This window comes from Mobula birostris, chromosome 2, assembly GCF_030028105.1.
Source record: "Mobula birostris isolate sMobBir1 chromosome 2, sMobBir1.hap1, whole genome shotgun sequence".
Classification (NCBI taxonomy): Eukaryota; Metazoa; Chordata; class Chondrichthyes; order Myliobatiformes; family Myliobatidae; genus Mobula; species Mobula birostris.
In genome coordinates this window covers 48,754,241-48,775,422 of record NC_092371.1, presented here as the reverse complement: position 1 = coordinate 48,775,422, position 21,182 = coordinate 48,754,241, and the positions used below count along the sequence as shown (strand labels likewise).

General features: G+C 39.1%; 1 protein-coding gene across 1 annotated transcript in view; it reads left to right on the top strand.

Annotated features, from left to right (window-relative positions):
• gdap1l1 (ganglioside induced differentiation associated protein 1-like 1) overlaps positions 1–5,947 on the top strand; it is an 85,312-nt gene extending 79,365 nt beyond the window's left edge. Inside the window, exon 6 of the mRNA XM_072276928.1 lies at positions 5,182–5,947. Coding sequence (XP_072133029.1) covers positions 5,182–5,525 — 344 coding nt within the window. The 3' untranslated portion in view covers positions 5,526–5,947. The remainder of the gene's footprint in view (positions 1–5,181) is intronic.
• The last annotated feature ends 15,235 nt before the right edge of the window (positions 5,948–21,182 follow it).

Here is a 21,182-nt window from a genome sequence, read left to right as displayed (position 1 = left end):
TAATAAACAAATAAATCAATTATGTATATTGAACAGATTAAAAAACATGCAAAAACAGAAATGCAGTATATTTTAAAAAAAGTGAAGTAGTGTCCAAAGATTCAATGTCTATTTAGGAATCAGACGGGAGAGGGGAAGAAGCCGATCCTGAATCGCTGAGTGTGTGCCTTCAGGCTTCTGTACCTTCTACCTGATGGTAACAGTGAGAAAAGGGCGTGCCCTGGAGAAGTAAGAGGAGTAAGCAGTCAATGCAGAATTGCTCTGTGGCCATTCCCCTCAGGAACATGTACACTCCATAGGATACCGCTGAGGGATGAGCTATCAAGGCAGGAGAGCAGCAGCCAGGCCAATGGCACTGTGGCTGACTCTGGAGTTCAGCAGCCATAGTGATAGGAGAATCAATAGCTAAGGGTACAAACGGGAGACTCAGTGGCCGCAAAAGAGATGCTGGGATGGTGTATTTCCCCTCAGATGTGAAGATCCAGGATATCTTAGAGAAGCTTCAAAATATTCTCAAGGGGGAGGCTGAGCAGATAGAGGTGGTGGTGCACATTGACATCAATGACATAGGTGGGGGGGGGGAAGAAATCCTACACAGTGAGTATAGAGAGTTAGTAAACAGGCAGAAGAGCAGAACCTCTAAGGTAGTAATTTCTGGTCAGGGCAGGAATAGGATGATGATATAGATGAATGAGTAGCTGAGGAATTGGTGCAGCTACTTGGATCATTGGTGACCTGTACAAGAGCAAAGGGTTACACTTAAACTGGAGGGGGACCAATATCCTGGCTGGGAGGTTTGCTAGTGCTACTTGGGAGGGTTTAAACTAGTTCGACAGGAGATGAGAAACAGAGCACCAGGTCAGAAAGTGGAGGATTGAGGAGGAAGGTAGATGACAAGGCCAGTAAAAACAGGCAGGAGCATAGTAATGGACATGAGGGGAAGGATAGTTTGCGCATGTGTACTTTAATACTAATATAATGGTGCGCGTGTGTACTTTAACATTAGTATAATGGTGCGCGTGTGTACTTTAATACTAGTATAATGGGTAAAGGTGATGAACTTGAGAGCATGAATCAGTACATGGAACTATGATGTTGTGGCCATTACAGAGAGACTTGCTTTAGAGAAGATAGACAGGGAGGTAAAAGGAAGTGAGGGAATTCCTCAACTAATCAGGAACAATATCACAGCCGCACTCAGCAGGACTTAATGGCCGGGTCGTCCACTGAGTTATATGGGTAGATCTCAGAAGAAGGAAGGGTGCAATCAGTTTGATGGGATTGTACTGCAGACCCCTCAACAACCACCAGGACATTGACCAACAGATATGCAGGCAGATTATGGAGAAGTGTGAAAACAATAGGGTTGTTGTCATGGGGGACTTCAACTTCCCTGTTATAAATTGGGACCCCCTTAATGCAAAAGGGTTAGATGGGGCAGAATCCAAGAGGGCTTCTTAATTCAAAATGTACATAGTCCAAAAAGAGGAGGGACTGTACTGGACCTGGTGTTGGATGATAAGCCTGGCCAAGCGACTGACCTGTCAGTGGGTCAGCAGTCAGGGAACAGTGACCACAACTCCTTAAGTCTTAAGATAGCTATAAATAAGGATAAGTATGGACCTTGCAGGAGGGCATTAAATTGGAACAGGGAAAATTATAACAGCATTAGGCAGGAACTAGGGAGAGTTAATTGGGAACAGCTATTTTCGGGCAAGTCCACATCTGACATGTGGAGGGTGTTTAAATTCCAACAGCACAGTTGAAGATTCCAGAAAAGAACTCAAGAAGGAAATTAGGAAAGCCAGGTGGGGTCAAGTAAAGTCCTTAGAAAGTGGTTTAAAGAGAATCCCAAGGCATTCTATACAAACATCAAGAGCAAACAGATAATTAGGGAAGAGGGTAGGACCACTCATGGAAAAAGGGGGGAACGTTTGCTTGGATGTAGGGGATGTGGGTGAAGTCCTTAATGAGTACCTTACATTAGTATTTGCAAAGGAGATGGACGTGGATGATGGGGAAATCAAAGCCGACAGTATTGATATGCTGGGACATTTCGAGGTAAAGGAGGAGGTAATGTTTGCTCTCTTAAAGGGCATTATGGTGGATAAGTCCAGAGGGTCTAATAGGATATGCCCCAGGTTATTGAGAGAGGCAAGAGAGAAGATTGCTGGGGTCTTGACCAATATATTCATGTCCTCTCTAACCACGAAAATCGGTGGTGTTGTGGATTGCGTGGAAGACTGGCAAAAAATAAAGCAGGATATAGATCATTTGCAAATATGGACAAAGAAATGGCAGATGGAGTGTAACACAGCCAAATGTGAAGTGTTGCACCGTGGCAGGTCAAATGTAAAGTGAGAGTACACTGTTAAGAGCAGAGGGATCTTCGGTTCCAAGATTATAGTTCCCTAAAAGTGGCTACACAGATTGATAGGGTGGTAAGAAGGCATGCTTGCCTTTATTATTTGAGACATTTGGTTCAAAAGTCAGGAAGTTATGTCATAGATTCATAAAACTCTAGTTAAGCTGCACCTGGAGTATTACGTACTCCAGTTCTGGTTGCCCCATTATAGGAAGGATGTCAAGGCTTGGGACTGAGTGCAGAAGTTGTTTACTAAGAGGTTGCTTGGGTTAAAGAGCATGTGCTATAATGAGAGGTTGGACAAACTTGGGTTATTTTCTTTGAAGGAATGGAGTAGTTGAAGTGAGGGAAGACCTGATAAAGGTTTATAAGATTATGAGAGCCATGGGTAGAGCAGGCAGATTGTATCTTTATCCCAGGATTGAAATATCTAATACCAGATGACATGCCTTTAAGGTGAGAGAGGGTAATTTCAAAGGTGATGTGAGGGGCCTGCAATGTGCTGTCCAGGGTGATGGTAGAGGTAAATATATTAGGAACTTTTAAGAGACGTTTAGATAGACACATAAACGTGAAGAAAATGGAAGAATGTGGATATCGTGTAGGCAGAAGGGATCAGTTTACTAGGCTGTTTGATTACTTATTTAATTGGTTCAGCACAACACTGTGGGCCAAAAGGCTCTTCCTGTGCTGTGCAGTTCTATGTTCTAAGCAGTGATTTTAAACCAGCCAGAAAGGGATTCAGTTTTCCATGATGAAATTATGTAAGTCTAGATGTTATGAAATTCCAGCATTCCATTGCTGATCAGATCTGTAAGCTCTTTGTTTATATAAAACTGGATAGGCCTATTTTCAACATTTTTAAGAGCATACTAAAGTTCAGCATCATCAAATTTATATATGTTTATTAATTTGTCATATTCCATACTCCAGGTTTGCCTATATGGAGTTTTAATCTTGCAGAAGAACAAACCACATTTGGGGAAGTGCATAATATTTCCTCTTGCTGTTCTTTTCAAATGGTTTTATTTTCCATTTTTTCTTTCTCTGTTGAACCCTTTAGCCACTTATTTTAAAATTTTATATAGGTTATTACAATTATAGACTGAAATTCACACTGCAAGTTAATGGCATTATTACAAAAACTGCATTATTCAGGTATATACAATTCAAAAGTGAAATAAAGAGTAAATTAAGATTGGTGTAATAATTAGATGCAAATTGCTCAATTCAACAGTCAACAACATTGAAATTGCAGTACTTTCTTGATGTCAGAATATAACATTATATCAATTGAATTTAGTATTTTCATTTTAAATAGCTTTAAAATTGATCATATAATAATAAAAATAAAATGACAAAATACTCGTGATACTCAGCAGATCAAGCAGCACAGATAGCAGATAAAACATGTCAATTAAGTAAAATTCGATATTGTCACACTTACAGTTTATTGAAATAAAATGTATGTGATTCTTGGTTTGAAGCAATGTCTTACTAAATTCATTGCTTAAGCTTTTACAGACAGTTTTGGTTCCTTCATCCAGAAAATTAAAACATCCGGGCCTCAGAACGTACAAAATACCTATTTAACTTTTACAGGAGTAAATTTCTAACTAGGAATTAAGACCCTTTTTTCTATGGAGAAAAGGTTAAAGTGATGTTTAGCAAACACTTTTCAAATAGAGTAGTTCAGTGCCGGAGAAAACAAAATAGTGCTTCTAGAAGGAATAAAGTGTTTATCAAGTGGCAGCTACAGTGATGACTATGTTCACCTGGCTGGAGAAGATAACTAATTATAAACAATGTCGAAGAATTATTTCAATAGAATAGATAAAGGCTGTGTGGATAGAGATATTTATCACAGAAAGTTGACTCCACATTTAAAAGTCACAAAATCAGAGAATAACACAGAAATGGTGTTTGGTGTAGGTTATTGGGAGACCTCTGTGGAGATGGGTATAAGTAAGGTGTGGGAACCATTACCAATTTTTTTTTTTTGCTATAAGTTGAATCACAACTGAAGGCAGCCTCCCCAAGCTCAATAATAGAAAAGTGATGAAACAAAAGACTGTAGATACGGGAGACTGGAGAGCACACAAGAAACGAGGAGAACTCAGTAGAAAAGCGGAACCGGAAAGATTGATCTGTCTGGTTATGTTGATTATAGAATGATTTACAAGACCCCAGAGAAAAGAAAGTGCACAGTAATCATGCAGAATAACTTAAATCTCACCCTTTCAAAGTGTAAGTTAAACCAAAAGACATAGATCATCTATTATGTTTAAATCTGAACAGCTAACATTACTACAGTTTATAATCTGATGACCAAATTGTCATGAATTTGTTTGATAATTAAAAGAAATGTTTATTAAATTTAGTAACTGCTAGTGAATGCTGTTCACGATGGTTTGGATTGTGCATTTTACACTGGTATTGTAGAGCTGACTCGATGGACAAAAGGACCTAATTCTGCTCCTATATTTTATGGTCTTATAATGCATTCCAACTTGACAAATGAGTAATCTGTATTCTTCCACCATGATTCACTCATTGCAGGATTTTTTCTTTAACGATTTCAGCTGACTCCATTTGGCAATTATTTAGATTTAAATGAGTTTCTCAGTATTGTATATGTGCCATTCGAAAACAAGTTAGGGTCAATGCTAGAAAATAGACTTGATTTGCTTATTTGGCGTCATCTTTAAAAATGTTACTTTATGTTCAAATATTGTCTTATGAAATGATGTGGATTGTAATATTTTAGTTTGAAAGGCAAGATTTCTTGCAATAATTCATATCCCTTTGTGTTCTAGGCCAGAAGTGCGAAACCTGGTTGTGTGGATTAGATTTTACCTTAGCTGATATATCCCTTGGAGCAACGTTACATCGCCTCAGGTTCCTGGGGCTTGCAAAAAAGTACTGGGGAAATGCAGATCGACCCAATTTGCAAGCATATTTTGAGAGAGTGCAGAAACGTACTGCATTTCGAAAGGTTTTAGGAGACATACACACCACACTGCTGTCAGCTGTTTTACCTAATGCTTTCCGCCTTGTGAAAAGAAAACCACCTTCTTTCTTTGGTGCCTCATTTTTAATGGGAACCCTAGGCGGAATGGGATATTTTGCTTATTGGTATCTCAAGAAAAAGTATATGTAACAATAGTAAATGTAATTCTGTGGCCTATGTGATGTGTGATATTATGGAATGTTTTAAAATATGTGAATAATTTCACTAGGTGAATTCTGTAGTACTGTTAACATTCCATGCAGTAGGATGGTATATTATACAGCACATATATAATTTAACTGCTGTTTCTTTTTTAAAAAAATGGTTTTGATTTTCCATGCAAACATCAGGCCAGCAATTCACTAAACTTCATAAATAACACCAGTTAGCCAATCAAGCGACAATTAGAAAATTGCATTGTATATTCCCATTCTAAGATCTAGAAATCCAGCCAAGTCCTGCCCTATGGACAGAATTTAGAAATAAACAGGCTGCAGTGAGTTGGACTGAAATTAAAATTTAATTTCCAATAGGCACATTAAGTTACTCTGTTCATTGTGTGACCAAATATATCCAAGACCACATTGGAAACATCTTACTTCTCACACTGAAGTTTACTTTGATGGGTTTTAGTGGATCATCTTCCATCTACTACAGGCCAACATTTTTCATTAAACCATTCAATGAATTGTGAACTCAATTCGTACTGGAAAATGATGAAGTTGTCATTCATGAATGAACAAAATAAAGTGCACTTATTTGACTTATAAAGAAAAGATAAATTTAGTTTAAAAACACTAAACATGATCCCCATTCAAGGTTTTTGAACATCACTTTTTCTTTCAGACAGAAATTAGGCACCTGTACTCTGACCTCTTGCAGTCTGTATTCACTCCTTTCAGAGAGAGCTCTTAATCAAAGTGTTTTGTTCAGCTTTCGTTTTCTGTAGGACTTGTTTTCACTTGGTAGCTATCATTACCTTCCAGTCAACACCTTTTGTGTGTTGCTTACTTACCATTGTTTGTTTTTATGCTGTAATTTGCTAAGTTAATGTGTAGTTTCTTCAGGAAAGATTACATACAATATATTTTCCATTCTTTTAAACATCTTTCATATTTTATCTGCTTAATTCCTGCAATGCCCACCCACTCGAAAGCAATAACTAATACTGGGTACAGTTTTGGTGTATAAACTAAATAGTAAACCTGTATTAAACCTTACCAGAGTGTTCAACCATGAGTCCATCACAGCCAAGTTTGATCATACTGTACTTTTATTTTCGTTGTCCAGGTATAACAAAGAGAAACAGAAACCAAAAGTGAATAGTCCAGAGCTGCAATGGTCACGTGTTGAGTAACCATTACCACAACAGAAAATTAGTTACAATATAAATATTAACTTGAGATTTCAATATCATACTCAAAATGTATTCACTTAATTTAGGAATTGAATCAATTGATTCAATTAAGTCAATTGATTCATAAATTATCTTTAAAGTTTAAAAATTGATAAGGAATTATCGTGTGTCCAATTGGTGTCTTCTACATAATAAAGTATTTTTTGTAAGGTAAGGTAAGATACGGTAACAATAATTCACAATTACCCCACTCAATGAGTCCAGTTAGTTTTCTAGCTATATTTTTGAAAAAAAACATTTACTTCATCCATATAAGACAAGAATTTATTGGTTCTAACTCCATTTTAGTGTTCTAAAAAATTTAATCATAACGTCCATTGTGGAAGAGTAACTTGCCAGTACATGAATGAAGTTCAAAGAAACCTGTGTCTGACCTGCTGTACCTCCAGCACCTTTGTATGTTGTTCCAGATTTCCAGTATCTGCAGCATCATGTGTGTCAATTAATAGAAAGCTGGTTGATGGTATTCTATCATTCTTGAATCATTCTTAAACTGACATACACTACAGAAATAGGCACCCAGAGTACGAAACATGTAGATTTATAAGCAGTCATGAAGCCAGAGCTAAAAAGTGTCTGACCTGTTGAGTTCCTCCAGCATTTTGTGTGTGTATCCTCAGAACTTAGTTTCAAATTTTAGATTAGCTTTGTTCATTCATAAATAACAACTTAAACTATTATAATTTTATTTCAGGTTTTGTTTTACCATCCAAAAGTTGCTGAATATTTATATGAAAGAGAAATGGCATCCCTATAATTTTCTTAATGAAAAAGCCCACAGACTCACTATGTTGAAATATAATTTTTGGATGAAGTTGATTAGTATTGTAACACTCAACACATTTACTTTGCTGTAGTTAAGCACCCAATCAGTGCACTGCTTTCGAAAGCTGTGTTTATGTTCAAGTAGATCATAATTAACATCACTAATGAAATGTCTTCACTGGATGGGTCAACATGGTGCTGCAGAGGGGTTACGTTGCTGATAATCCTAGTATAGAGACAAAATGACTTGAGGGGAAAAAAAGCTGCAATTTAATTAGGTCCTGATTAGAATAACTGCATTGCTAATAGTGATTGAACTTTAATTTCAGGTGGTAAGCTGAAATCTTACAAACCAATCAATCAATAAATATTGGTGGATGTACAGCATTTGCCGTTTATAAGGCAGAAACAGAACATCAATTCTGTTGAGCGTATGGAATAGTGAACCACTAAAGTGATCTCAAAACCTTACTCTCTAAATTGATCTCTAACAGGATGCATTGCGAACCACAGAAGTGTGTCTGTAATATGGTATCGATACACAATGGAGGATCAAAGACCATGTATTCTATGTTTACATCAGGAATCCAAGCTTCCTGACCACAAAGCAGCCTTAAGACATGCACAGTCAAAATGGATACCACTTCAACCATTTCTGAAATACCATATGCTTGTCAAGGTAGTAAACTTATTTTAAAAGAAATCAAAAATGAAATTAATCAGTGTCTTGATTCAGAAGGATTTATGTAAATTGGTAGGTTGCCAGTTCCAATTTCTCTTTCCATGGGACAAAGCTGCAATCTGTAGAAATACATTCAATTCATTTATCTAAGTCACCGTCTGTCATGAATACGCAATAATGCATTTATAGAGATTTGATTCAGAATTAAGTTTATTATCAGGACATTTGCCATGAAATTTGTTGATATCATGATATGATAGAACTCCAGTTTTAAAGTATCTTACCCTGAAAGAAATATGTCATTTCCTTAACAGGACAGATATGTCAAGAACGAATATATTAAGTGAAGTGCTGGGGTTCAGATACACATTCTAAGACTTGATGTAATTTCATTGGAACAGCTCTCTTCCAGCATTCAAATGACAAAAGGTTTTCAGGTATTTAAAAAAGACAAGAGAAAGGCTGAATAACGGGAAATATAAAATATTAGACAATAATCTTTACTAGTTATTGTGTAAAGTCACTAGAGTTACCAATAATACTAATCTGCATTTTATGCGATAATTTGCCTGTTCATCAGAAGCAGTGTTACAAATAATCAGGTTTATTGTCTAATCAATGTGGAGTAATGGTAAAATGTTAACACACAAGAACAGCTGAAGGGTCAGAATGATAAGTATTTGAATTACATTATGATTTAGCCTTATTCACACCTGATTTTGAGAAACCATTGAGTTAGCTGCTTGCATGGAATTTATTTATATCCAGGGTTTCTTAAGAAATGAAAAGTCACTGTGAGTAAATGCCAACCATTAATTTTACTAGAGTAAAGCTACACTCAAATGTGTCACAACTATAGAAATGAGTTTTGCTGTGGTTATATTTCACCATATATGTGGTAATATCAGATACTTCAGAAAAGGTTTACAATTCACAGTTAGGAAATACATTTATATTAATTTATTTTTGAAAGCTAACTCATACTTTAAAATAATCTTCAAAACTTAGATATTGAATGCACAGTTAAATATCATAAAGACCCGGATTTTTCACTCAGCATTGAAACAATACTTGCGGCTTATCTCTTCCGATGTCTACAATATGGGCTTCGGGTTTTCTGATGTAGGTGCTGTCAGGCATCAGCTCACGGGTTATCAGGTGTCCAGCAAAAGCGACTTCATCAAACAACCAATCATTCCAATCAGAATGGAAAAAAAAACAAAACTTTTAACAAATGAAAATGTGAATTAAAGACCTAAAACATGCTAGACACAGAAATACTATCACATTAAAAAATATATCAATTGAATTTTGAAAATACCTGAAGTAAACATAGGTAAAAATAGGTTATTAAAACACAAACAAGCAACTTTTCTGGTTTAATACGCCATTACAAAATAGTTACATCACATGCATTCTAAAGTGAGCAATTATTAATAGTTAGGTTTTATAACTGTCAGTTCGCCAAATTCCTCTTATTATGCTGGTGAAAAGCTCAAAACAGCTCGGCCTGTGGATGAGCCTGGCGTCACTGATATCAACTTCTGAATGTTCTCACTTCACTACTCGTCTGCCCTCCAGAAGTTCTGCCAGTTAGTGCAATGGTGGTAAATGTAGTCCTGCCACCGACAGAATCCAGACCCGAGTAGCATACACTAACTAAATGCAGATTTTAGTCGTGCTTTCTTAACGTGTAGGGAAAACTGCAGCAAATGTCCTTCTTATTAATTCTATCTGAGTAAAATCAACCTTAAAGTAGTAAGATGTATTGAGAAGCAAGACAAAGTAGCATTGTTCTAAAACCTGATTAATCTGCAGAACAGTCCCCAAGTTATGACAGAATTCCGTTCCGGAGAACCTTTCATAAACTGCACTGAGTGAACAAAAACAACGCGCGGGAGAGAATCACGGGTGAGAGAGCGAGCAGTCACGGAAAGAGCAACCGTCATTGGGTAAGCAAATGAGTCCGCTCGGTGCGACTGGGTCCGACCCAACCACCAGCTGTTGCAGCTGTTGGAATGGTCAGGGTGAAGCGCAGGAGAAAGAAAACACGCTGAACTGACCCATTCCCATCAGGCAGATGTCCCGCAGCAGGTGGTCAAACTGACCCTATCTATCTTGTCGGTCCCCGAATTTCATTCGTATGTATGGGATGTGTGTAAATCGGATTTCATAATCTGGAAAAGAGCTGAACGCATTTCTAATGTTGGTATGTGCCACGGGAAATAATTTCAGCAGCCCAGCAGCTGATGCTCAGTTCAGTAGATAAAAGAAAACTGATGATCTATGTTTTACTAAAAAATATTGTTTATGTCATTCCATTCTTTAAAAAGGGAGGGAGGCAAAAGAAAGGAAATTATAGATCAGTCAGTCTGACTTCAGTGGTTAGGAAAATGTTGTCCATTATTAAGATGAGCTTTAGGGTACCGTTGGCAAGTGATTTTTTTAAAAATTTGGCCTACTTATAGGATTATTTAATACCTACCCATGTTGATTATATTTATACAATTTGATATATTTCATTACATTTTATTCTATATAATGTTTGCCTTTACTAATGACTTTTAATTTTGTCTCATATTTTTGACAATATTGATTCATTTTTACAGTCTATGTAAAGTACTTTGAGCCTGCATCTTAATGTGTGAAAGGTGCTATATAAAGTTATTATGTTTATTATTATCAATAGGCCAAAGTCAGCTTAGTTTCCTTCTGGGAAAATCTTGCCTGACAAATCTGTTGGAATTCTTTGAGGAAGTGACAGGCAGGATAGACGAAGGAAAGTCTGTGGATGTTGCTCACTTGGATTTTTAGAAGACCTTTTGACAAGGTGTCAGATTAGGCTGCTAAATGTGATAAGAGTCCATGGTATTACAGGAAAGATACTACTAAAATGGACTGAAGATTGATTGATTGGCAGAAGGCAAAACTGGGAATAAAGGGCACTTTTTCTGATTGGCTGCAGGTGACTAGTGATATTCTGCAGGGGTTGATGTTAGATCTGCTTCCTTTCCCATTATACGTCAATGATTTGAACGATGGAATTGATGGCTTTGTGGCCAAGTTTACAGATGATACGAATAGGGTTGCCAACTGTCCATTATTAGCTGGGACATCCTGTATATTGGGCTAAATTGGTTTGTTCCATACAGGACCACCCTTGTCCTGTATTTCCCCCCGCTAAGGTAGAGCATTCCTATGAAACTGTTCGTAAGCCGAAATGGCGTAAAGCGAAGAAGCAATTACCATTTATTTAAATGGGAAAAATCTTTGAGCATTCCCAGACCCAAAAAATAACCTACCAAATCATACCAAGTAACACATAAAACCTAAAATAACACTAACATATAGTAAAAGCAGGAATGATATGATAAATACACAGCCTATATAAAGTAGAAATAATGTATGTACAGTGTATCAGAATCGGGAAGATTAAGCCAAAACCGATTTGTAGGAAAAAAAATCGGCACGTACCTGCATGCGCACGTCACGTATCCGCACATCATGCATACACACACAGGTGCCTGCACAAGTCTTCATGGTCATGGCAGTCTTTCTCAGGGTGAATACAAGTGTCCCGTATTTGACTGCTACTTTTGTCCCTTATTTGGGAGTGAGAAAGTTGGCAACCCTAGATACAAAGATAGCTGGAGGAGCAGGAAGTGTGAGGAAGCAGATAGTTTTGAGGAAGTAAAAAGGCTACAGAAGGACTTAGACATTTTTGGAGAAAGGGCAAAGAAGTGGCAGATGGAATATAGTGTAGGGAAGTGTACTGTATGTCATGCACTTTGGTAGAACGAATAAAAGCATAGACAATTTTCTAAGTGAGGAGAAAATTCAAAAATCAGAGGCGCAATAGGATTTGGAAATCCTTGTGCAAAATTCCATAAAGGTTAACTTAAAAGTTGAATCGGTGGTAAAGAAGTCAAATGCAATGTTACCATTCATTTGTAGAGGACTAGAATACAACAGCAAGGGTGTAATGCTGAAGCTCTATAAGGCATTGGTCAGACCGCTCATCAAGTATTGTGAGCTGTTTTGGGTACCTAATCTAAAAGATATGCTGGTATTGTAGAAGAAGCAGAGGAGGTTCACAAGAATGATTCCGGAAATGAAAGAGTTAACATATCAGGAGAGTTTGATGGCTTTGGGCCTGTACTCACTGGAGTTTACAAGAATGAAGGGGGAATCTTATTGAAGCCTACTGAATATTGAAAGGCCTAGGTAGACTGGATAGGAGCAGAATAACGCCACTTGTCCTAACCAGTCTGCTCCACCTTTTCATCTTGGCTGATCCAATTTTACTCTCAGTCCCAATCTTCTGCCTCCCCACCCCACCCCTACACCCCTCAATATCCCTACATGCCATAACCAGTCAAGAATCTATCAATCTCTGCCTTGAATACACATAGAGACTCAGCCTCCACAGATGCCTCTGGCAAAGAATTCCACAGATTCACCACTCTCCGGCTAAAGAAATCCCTCTTTATCTCCATTATAAAAGGAATCCCCTCCATTCTGAGGCTGTGTCCACCATAGGAAGCATCTGCTCCACATCCACTCTCTCACAGCCTTTCACCATTTGATATGTTTCAATAAGGTCACCCCTCTTTGTACTGAATTCAGGCGAATACAGGCCCAGAGCAATCAACCACTCTTCATATGACAAGCCATTCAGTCCTGCAATCTTTTTCATGAACCTCCTTTGAACCCTCTCCAGTTTCAGTACATCCTTTCTAGGATCAGCAGCCCAAAACTGCACACAGTACTCAACATGAGGCCTCATCAATGCTTTAAGTCTCAACATTACATCCTTGCTTTTATATTCTAATCCTCTTGAAATGAATGCTAACATCACATTTGCCTTCCTCACCACAGACTCAACAGCGAGTTAACTTTTAGGGAATCTTGCACGAGGACTCCCAAGTCCCTTTGCGCCACATTCTTTTGCGTTTTCACTCCATTTAGAATATAGTCAACCCTTTCATTTCTTCTACCAAAGTGCATGACCATGCATTTCCCAACACTGTATTCTATCTGCCACTTCTTTGCCCATTCTTCTAATCTGTTTAATCCTTCTGTAGCTTCTCTAATTCCTCAAAACTACCTGCCCTCCATCTACCTTCACATTGTCTGCAAACTTTGTAACAAAGCCATCAATTCCATCATCTAAATCATTTATGTTAAATGTTAAAAAGAATTGGTCCCAACACAGACCCCTGTGGAACACCACTAGTCACTAGCAGCCAAACAGAAAATGGCTCCCTTTATTTCCCCTCTTTGCCTTCTGCCAATCAGCTACTGCTTTATCCCTGCTAGAATCTTTCCTGTAATGCCACAGGCTCGTAATTTGTTAAGCAGCCTCATGTGTGGCACCTTGTCAAAGGCCTTCTGGAAATCCAAATACACAACATCGACCAATTCTCCTCTGTCTATCCCACTTGTTATTTCCTCAAAGAATTCCAACGGATTTGTCAGGCAAGATTTTCCCTCAAGAAATCCATGCTGACTATGGCCTATTTTATCATGTGCCTCCAAGTACCCTGAAGCCACATCCTTAACAACAGACTCCAACATCTTTCCAACCACTGATGTCAGATTAACTGGCCTATAATTTCCTTTCTCCCTTCTTGAAGGGTGGAGTGAGATTTGCAATTTTATAGTCTTCTGGAACCATTCCAGAAACTGATGATTCTTGAAAGATCATTACTAGTGCCTCCACAATCTCTTCACCCACCTCCTTCAGAACCCTGGAGTGTGCACCATCTTGTCCAGGTGAATTATCTACCTTCAGTCCTTTCAGTTTCCCAAGAACCACATCTCTAGTGATGGTAGATTCACACACTTCATGACCCCTGACACCTGGAACTTCCACAATGAAATCTGATGCAAAATACTTATTCAGTTCATCCGCCACTTCTTTGTCCCCAATATTACCTCTCCAGCATCGTTTTACAGTGGTCTGATATCCACTCTTGCCTTTCTTTTACACTCTATGTATTTGAAGAAACTTCTCGTTTCCTCTTTAATATTATTGTCTATCTGACTTTCGTATGCCATCTTTACTTTCTTAATGACTTTTTTAGTTGCCTTCTATTGGTTTTTAAAAAGCTTCCCAATCCTCTAACTTCCCACAAAATTTTGCTCTATTATACGCCCTCTCTTTGGCTTTTATGCTGGCTTTGACTTCTCTTGATAGCCATAGTTTTTTCATCTTGCCTTTAGAATACGTTTTCCTCTTTAGGATGTATATATCCTATGGCTTCCAGAAATTCCAGCCGTTGACGCTCTGCCATCGTCCCTGCCGGTGTTCTTTTCCAATCAATTCTGGCCAGCTCCTCTCCCATACCTCTGTAATTCCCTTGACTCCACTGTAATACTGATAGATATGACTTTAGCTTCTCTTTTTCTGTCGGACGATGCTGAGGATGTTCTACGAGTCTGTGGTGGCTAGTGCGATCATGTTTGCTCTTGAATGCTGGGGCAGCAGGCTGAGGGTAGCAGACACCAACAGGATCAACAAACTCACTCGTAAGGCCAGTGATGTTGTGGGGATGGAACTGGACTCTCTGATAGTGGTGTCTGAAAAGAGGGTGCTGTCCAAGTTGCATGCCATCTTGGACAATGTCTCCCATCCACTACATAATGGACTGGTTGGGCACAGGAGTACATTCAGCCAGAGACTCATTCCACCGAGATGCAACACTGAGCGTCATAGGAAGTCATTCCTGCCTGTGGCCATCAAACTTTACAACTCCTCCCTTGGAGGGTCAGACACCCTGAGCCAATAGGCTGGTCCTGGACTTATTTCCATCTGGCATAATTTACATATTATTATTTAATTATTTATGGTTTTATATTGCTATATTTATACTCTGTTCTTGTTTGGTGTAACTGTAACGACCTTCCAATCTGTCCTTTCGCTACAATGTGTATCCTTGGACATTAAGCTCACAGCTATAAAATTCTTTCCGCCATAATTCAGCAATGCCTATGACATCATATATGACAATTTGTAACTATGCTACCTTATTCTGTATACTGCGCACATTGAAATATAATAGCTCCAGTCCTGTATTCACTCTTTTCGATTCTGTTCATCTTTTACCTTGCAACTCATGTGTTGACTGAAATTTTGCCTGATTAACAGCCTCTCCTCACTATATATTCCATCTGTTTGTAAACCAATGACTTCATTCTCATCAGTATCACTCAGGTTCTCATCCCCTGCCAAATGAGTTTAAACCCTCCCAAACAAATCTAGCCAACCTGCTCCCAAGGGTATTGGACTCCCTCTGGTTTAAGAGTAACCCGTCCCTGTTGCACAGGTCATACCTTCCCCAGAAGAGATCCTAATGACCCATATAACTGAACCCTTGCCCCCTGCATCAGTTCTGCAGCCATGCATTCACTTGCCAAATCATCCTTTTCTTACCCTCATTGGCACATGGCACAGGCAGAAATCCAGAGATTACCACCCTGGAGGTCCCATTTCTCAGCCCTCTACCTAGCTCCCTAAAATCTCTCTTCAGAACCTCTTCATGTTGTCTACCAATGTCATTGGTGCAAATATGTACCAAGACTTCTGGCTGCTCACCCTCACCCTTGAGAATACCATGGAACCGATCTGAGACATCCCTGATCTTGGCACCAGGGAGGCAATATACCATCCAGATGTCTCTTCTGCACAAACAGAACCTCGTCTCTGTTCCTCTGACTATGGAATCTTCTGTCAACACTGCACTCTTCTTCATCGATCTGCTCTTCTGAGCCACAGTGCAGAGACCCAGTCACTATTGCTCCCCACTGGCACTTCGGCCCCTCAATAGTATCTAAAGTTGTATACTTATTACTGATGTGAATTGCCACAGGTGGACTAGCTGCGTATTTCCCTTCCTCCTTCTGCCAGTCACCCAGTTACCTGTCTCCTGCAAACTAGGTGTGGCTGCCTCCCTGTAGCTCCTGTCTATCACCTCCTTATTCTCCCATATGAGTCGAAGGTCATTGAACTGCAGCTCCAGTTCCTTAAAACATTCTCACAGGAGATACAGCTCAGTGCACTTAGTTCAGATGTGTTTATCTGACTTCCCACATCCCACACATAGTAGAAAACACTGCCCCTGGAGCCATTCTCACAACACCACCATGCCCTAAAGGATAAGGGTGACAAATAAGAACAGAAAGAGAGAAACCTACCAAATACCTAAGCTTGCAAACACGAGGAAATCTGCAAGTGCTGGAATTTCAAGCAACACACATAAAAGTTGCTGGTGAACACAGCAGGCCAGGCAGCATCTCTAGGAAGAGGTACAGTCAACATTTCGGGCCAAGACCCTTCGTCAGGACTAACTGAAAGAAGAGCTAGTACTTCTTTCAGTTAGTCGTGACGAAGGGTCTCGGCCCGAAACGTGGACTGTACCTCTTCCCAAAGATGCTGCCTGGCCTGCTGCGTTCACCAGCAACTTTTATGTGAAATACCTAAGCTCTCCCATGCTTGATCTTGGCTAAGCCTGATGAGCCAAGGCCACTCAAAAGAATGGCTGCTCCACTTGCACCTGTGCTATTTTTATTGGCCCTTTATAATGAATCCTCTTGTTGATTGGTTACTCCTCAACTCAGAGAAACTGCCGCAAAGCTCTGCCTTTAAAATCTCATTCGTTGTCCTGGTTGAAAGCTAGCTCTTCTTAAGCATTGCTTTCTGCTGGTTGGTCACTCCTCAACTCAATTGTGGGGCATGTGGCCAAGTGGTTAAGGCATTCGTCTAGTGATCTGAAGGTCGCTAGTTTGAGCCTCAGCTGTGGCAGCGTGTTTGTGTCCTTGAGCAAGGCACTTAATCACACATTGCTCTAGTGTCTGTGCGAGGAGTGGCGCCCCACACAGACTTCCAATCTGCACCTTGTACGGCATGAAAATGCCCGACGCAGGCCTCTCATGGTCTGAGTCGACGTACCCTCCCTCCCTCCCCCCCAACTCAGAGAAACTGCCCCAAAGCTCTGCCTTTAAAATCTCAATCACTGTCCTGATGAAAAACTAGCTCTTTTTATGCATCCCTGACGTCAATTATCCAACTCCTTTAATGGTTCAGTCTAGTACCAGTGGGTACAACCTCAGGACAGATGAGATAGCCCTTTAGAACTGGGTTGAGGAGGAATTTCTTTAGCCATTGGGTAGCGGATCTGTGGAATTCATTGCCACAGATGGCCGTGGAGGTCATGTCATTGAGTATATTTAAGGTGGAGGTTGTTAAATTCTTGATTAGTCACAGTGGCAAAGGTTATGGGGAGAAAGCAAGAGAATGGGGTTGACAGGGATAATAAATCAGCCATGATGGAATAGTGGAGCAGACTCAAAGGGCCAAATGGCCTCATTCTGTTCCTATGTCTTATGGTCTCTTCCAATACTACTGTTATTATTGTTTGTATTACACACTTAGGGATTTAATTTGCATATAACCTACAAAATTATTTCACTTAATTGACAGTTACTAAAACTATTTCAACTTTATCATGAAAATTAATTTGCTAAAGCAAATGAGTTAAGGAGTAAAATGCCACATAAAATCCACAATCTAAAATCTTGAGGTTGTGCCTTGTGTCTCCTTTAAAGTTAATCACAATTTGCTTATTATTTACTTCGAGCTAAATAATAAAATTAATTGTATTCATATGCAAAGCTACATAGGTGGTCAGATACTGCCATTTAAATACCACCACAAAAAACAAAGTGTGTGTACTTTACAGTAATGGAGCTGAACTAATTTCTTCTACATAAACATCAAAAATTTCATTCCATGGCAAATACTTAATGCCACTTTGTTCATTAGTTGCTCAGGAAGATGCATGCATAATTTAAAAATTAAACCAGAATATATGGAATGCAATGAAACAATATCAGGCCAAGAAAGTTTTGAAAGTTCACCTTCTAGGGGTCACGGGGGGGAGGGGCGGGTGGTGAGGCAGGGTTTAAAACATCCACAAAAAAAACACACTGAAATGTCAAATTGTTCAAGGTTAATTATGGTCATTGACATTTTAAAAAACTATTTTTGTTGCAATTCCTTTTGTTTACAGTCGTATCACATTAGCCAGTTAAACATCTGTCTTAAATAACCAAAAACGTTTCTCAAAGCCTAATGGTGAAAAACCATTCCACAATACTCTCGGGGAGAAAGTTTTAAAGAATCAGTACCATGTGGGTGAAGAAATCTCATCTTCGTCATGAATGACTGTTCACTTATTTTGAGACTGTGACTGACCCTTAATTCAAGACACCCCTACCAGAGGAATTATCATCCCCATATCTGTCATGTCAAGCCCATAAGGATTTTGTACTGCATATTTCAATGAAATGACCTCTCTTTCTAAACTCAAGACAGTATAAAGCTACTTTGTTTAATTTATTTTATTTAGACATATCTCCCGTTCCAGGAATCAATGTGGTAAACTTTGTTGGACCCCCTCTATCATAAGTAACCAGACTATGAACAATACTTCCAGTGCAATTTCATCAGATTTCATCATAATTGAAGTCTTTTCTCTTTTGCTCAAACACTTTTGTAATTAAGACCAACTGACCGTGTTCTCAATTACTTGTTGTATGTGTACATTAACTTTCAGTGAGAGTGCACAATGATTCCCAGGTTACTCTGAATCCAACATCTTCCAGTCTCCCACCTTTGAAAACAAAACTCTATTGCTTTTTCCCCCAAAGTGGATGACCTCATTTTTCCACGAAGTATGCCGTTTGCCCCATTATCACCTATTTGCTGATCCTATTTATGTCCCCACCACCAAAAAAATATTTGTTCTGCACTCTCCTCACACACCACACTAGCACCCAGTTTTATATCATTGACAGGCTTGGAATACATTACAGAATCTCCCTCATTCAAATCATTGATAGAGATTGTGATCAGCTGTAGTCCAGCAATGCATCCCATTCAAAACAGCCCTCTACCACAAGTATGACCAACTGATTCCTACCATTTTCTGTCAGTCAATTAGGCCCAAAACCATGGCAGTATATTCCCTCTAATGTCATATGTGACTGCCTTGGAAGACTTCTAGAATTCCAAATACTTCATATCCATTAGTTCACCATTGTCTATTCTACTAGTTATAATCTCAATAAACTATCATAGATGAATCAGATATGGTTTTCCTTTCATAAATCGTATTGATATTTTCTAGGTGACTTAACACAACTTACTCAATAATAGGGCAAATTCTAAAAAATAAGCGTGAAGTGTTTAATTTCGGTAGGTCAACTTTGAAGACAGAATATAAATTAACGGTAAGATGCTTGGCAGTGTGCAGGATCAGTGAGATCTTGGGGTCCGAGTCCATAGGACACTCAAAGCTGCTGCGCAGGTTGACAAAAGGCATATGGTGTGTTAGCCTTCATCAACAGTGAGATTGAGTTCCAGAGCTGTGAAGTAATGTTACAGCTATATAAGTCCACTTGGAGTACTGTGTTCAGTTCTGGTCACCTCACTACAGAAAAGATGTGGGTGCTATAGAGAGAGTGCAGAGGAGATTTACAAGGATACTGTCTGCATTGGGGAGCATGCCTTATGAGAATAGGTTGAGTGAACTTAGTCTTTTCTCCTTGGAGCGATGGAAGATGAGAAGTGACCTGATAGAGATGATGAGAGGCATTGGTCGTGTGGGTAGCCAAAGGCTTTTTCCCAGGGCTGAAATGGCTAACACAAAGAGGCATAGTTTTAAGGTGTTTGGAAGTAGGTACAGGGGGGATGTCAGAGATATTTTTTTCCCACAGAGTGGCGGCTGTATGGAATGTACTGCCAGCAAAGGCAGTGGAGTCGGATACAATAGGGTCATTTAAGAGACTCTTAGATAGATACATGGAGCTCAGAAAAATAGAAGGCTATGCTGTAGGGAAATTCTAGGCAGTTTCTAGAGTAGGTTACATGGTCAGCACAACATTTATGGACTGAAGGGCCTGTAATCTGTTGTATATTTCTATGTTTCTATGTTTTTACTCTTAAGCAATAGCTTAGAAACTTGGCCAAGTGACTCACCAATTAAGTCAAGGACAAAAAAAAACTGCACAAGTAAAATATCTGTACATTTCAGAACAGGAGAAAAAGTAACTGTATTGTGAGCAATTCCCCAATTGGACATTCCTGTCACCATAATAGGAGGAAAGCATTAAATAAAATAATGGAGCATCAAAATAGTGAAAATACTTGGAAGAAAAAAAACAGCCAAAATGTCCATAAGACCACAAGATTTAGGAGCAGAAGTAGGGCATTCGGCCCATCATTCAATCATGGGCTGATCCAATTCGTCCAGTCATCCCCACTCCACTGCCTTCTCCCCATACACTTTGATGCCCTGGCTAATCAAGAACCTATCTATCTCTGCCTTAAGTGCACCCAATGATTTGGCCTCCACAGCCGCTCGTGGCAACAAATTCCACAGATTTACCACCCTCTGACGAAAGTAATTTCTCCACACCTCTGTTCTAACTGGACGTCCTTCAATCTTGAAGTCATGCCCTCTTGTCCAAGACACCCCTACCACGGGAAATAACTTTGCCATATCTAATCTGTTCAAGCCTTTTAATATTTGGAAATGTAATGTCATGTGTCATTACAAAGAAACAAAAGTTCCAATATGTGTAAATAAGTTTTTTTAAAAATTAAACATTTCATTAAAAATCAATACCTCAGACAGGTGATTTCCAAGTCGCTTCCTGCATCAAGTGGATGAATGAAGTAGAAGGTCTACACATAGATGCAGGTATGAACAGTTCATATTTTCTTTTAAGGGTAACTTCCAAAGCAAGTACCTAATATGTATATTAAAGAAATCTCCTCCAGCTGACTGAAACCACATTAAATGTCCTCAGGAAAGGTTAGAGCAGGTCTGATGTAGGGGTGCATGTGTTGAATAACTTAATAGCTAAATATAGAATCTGC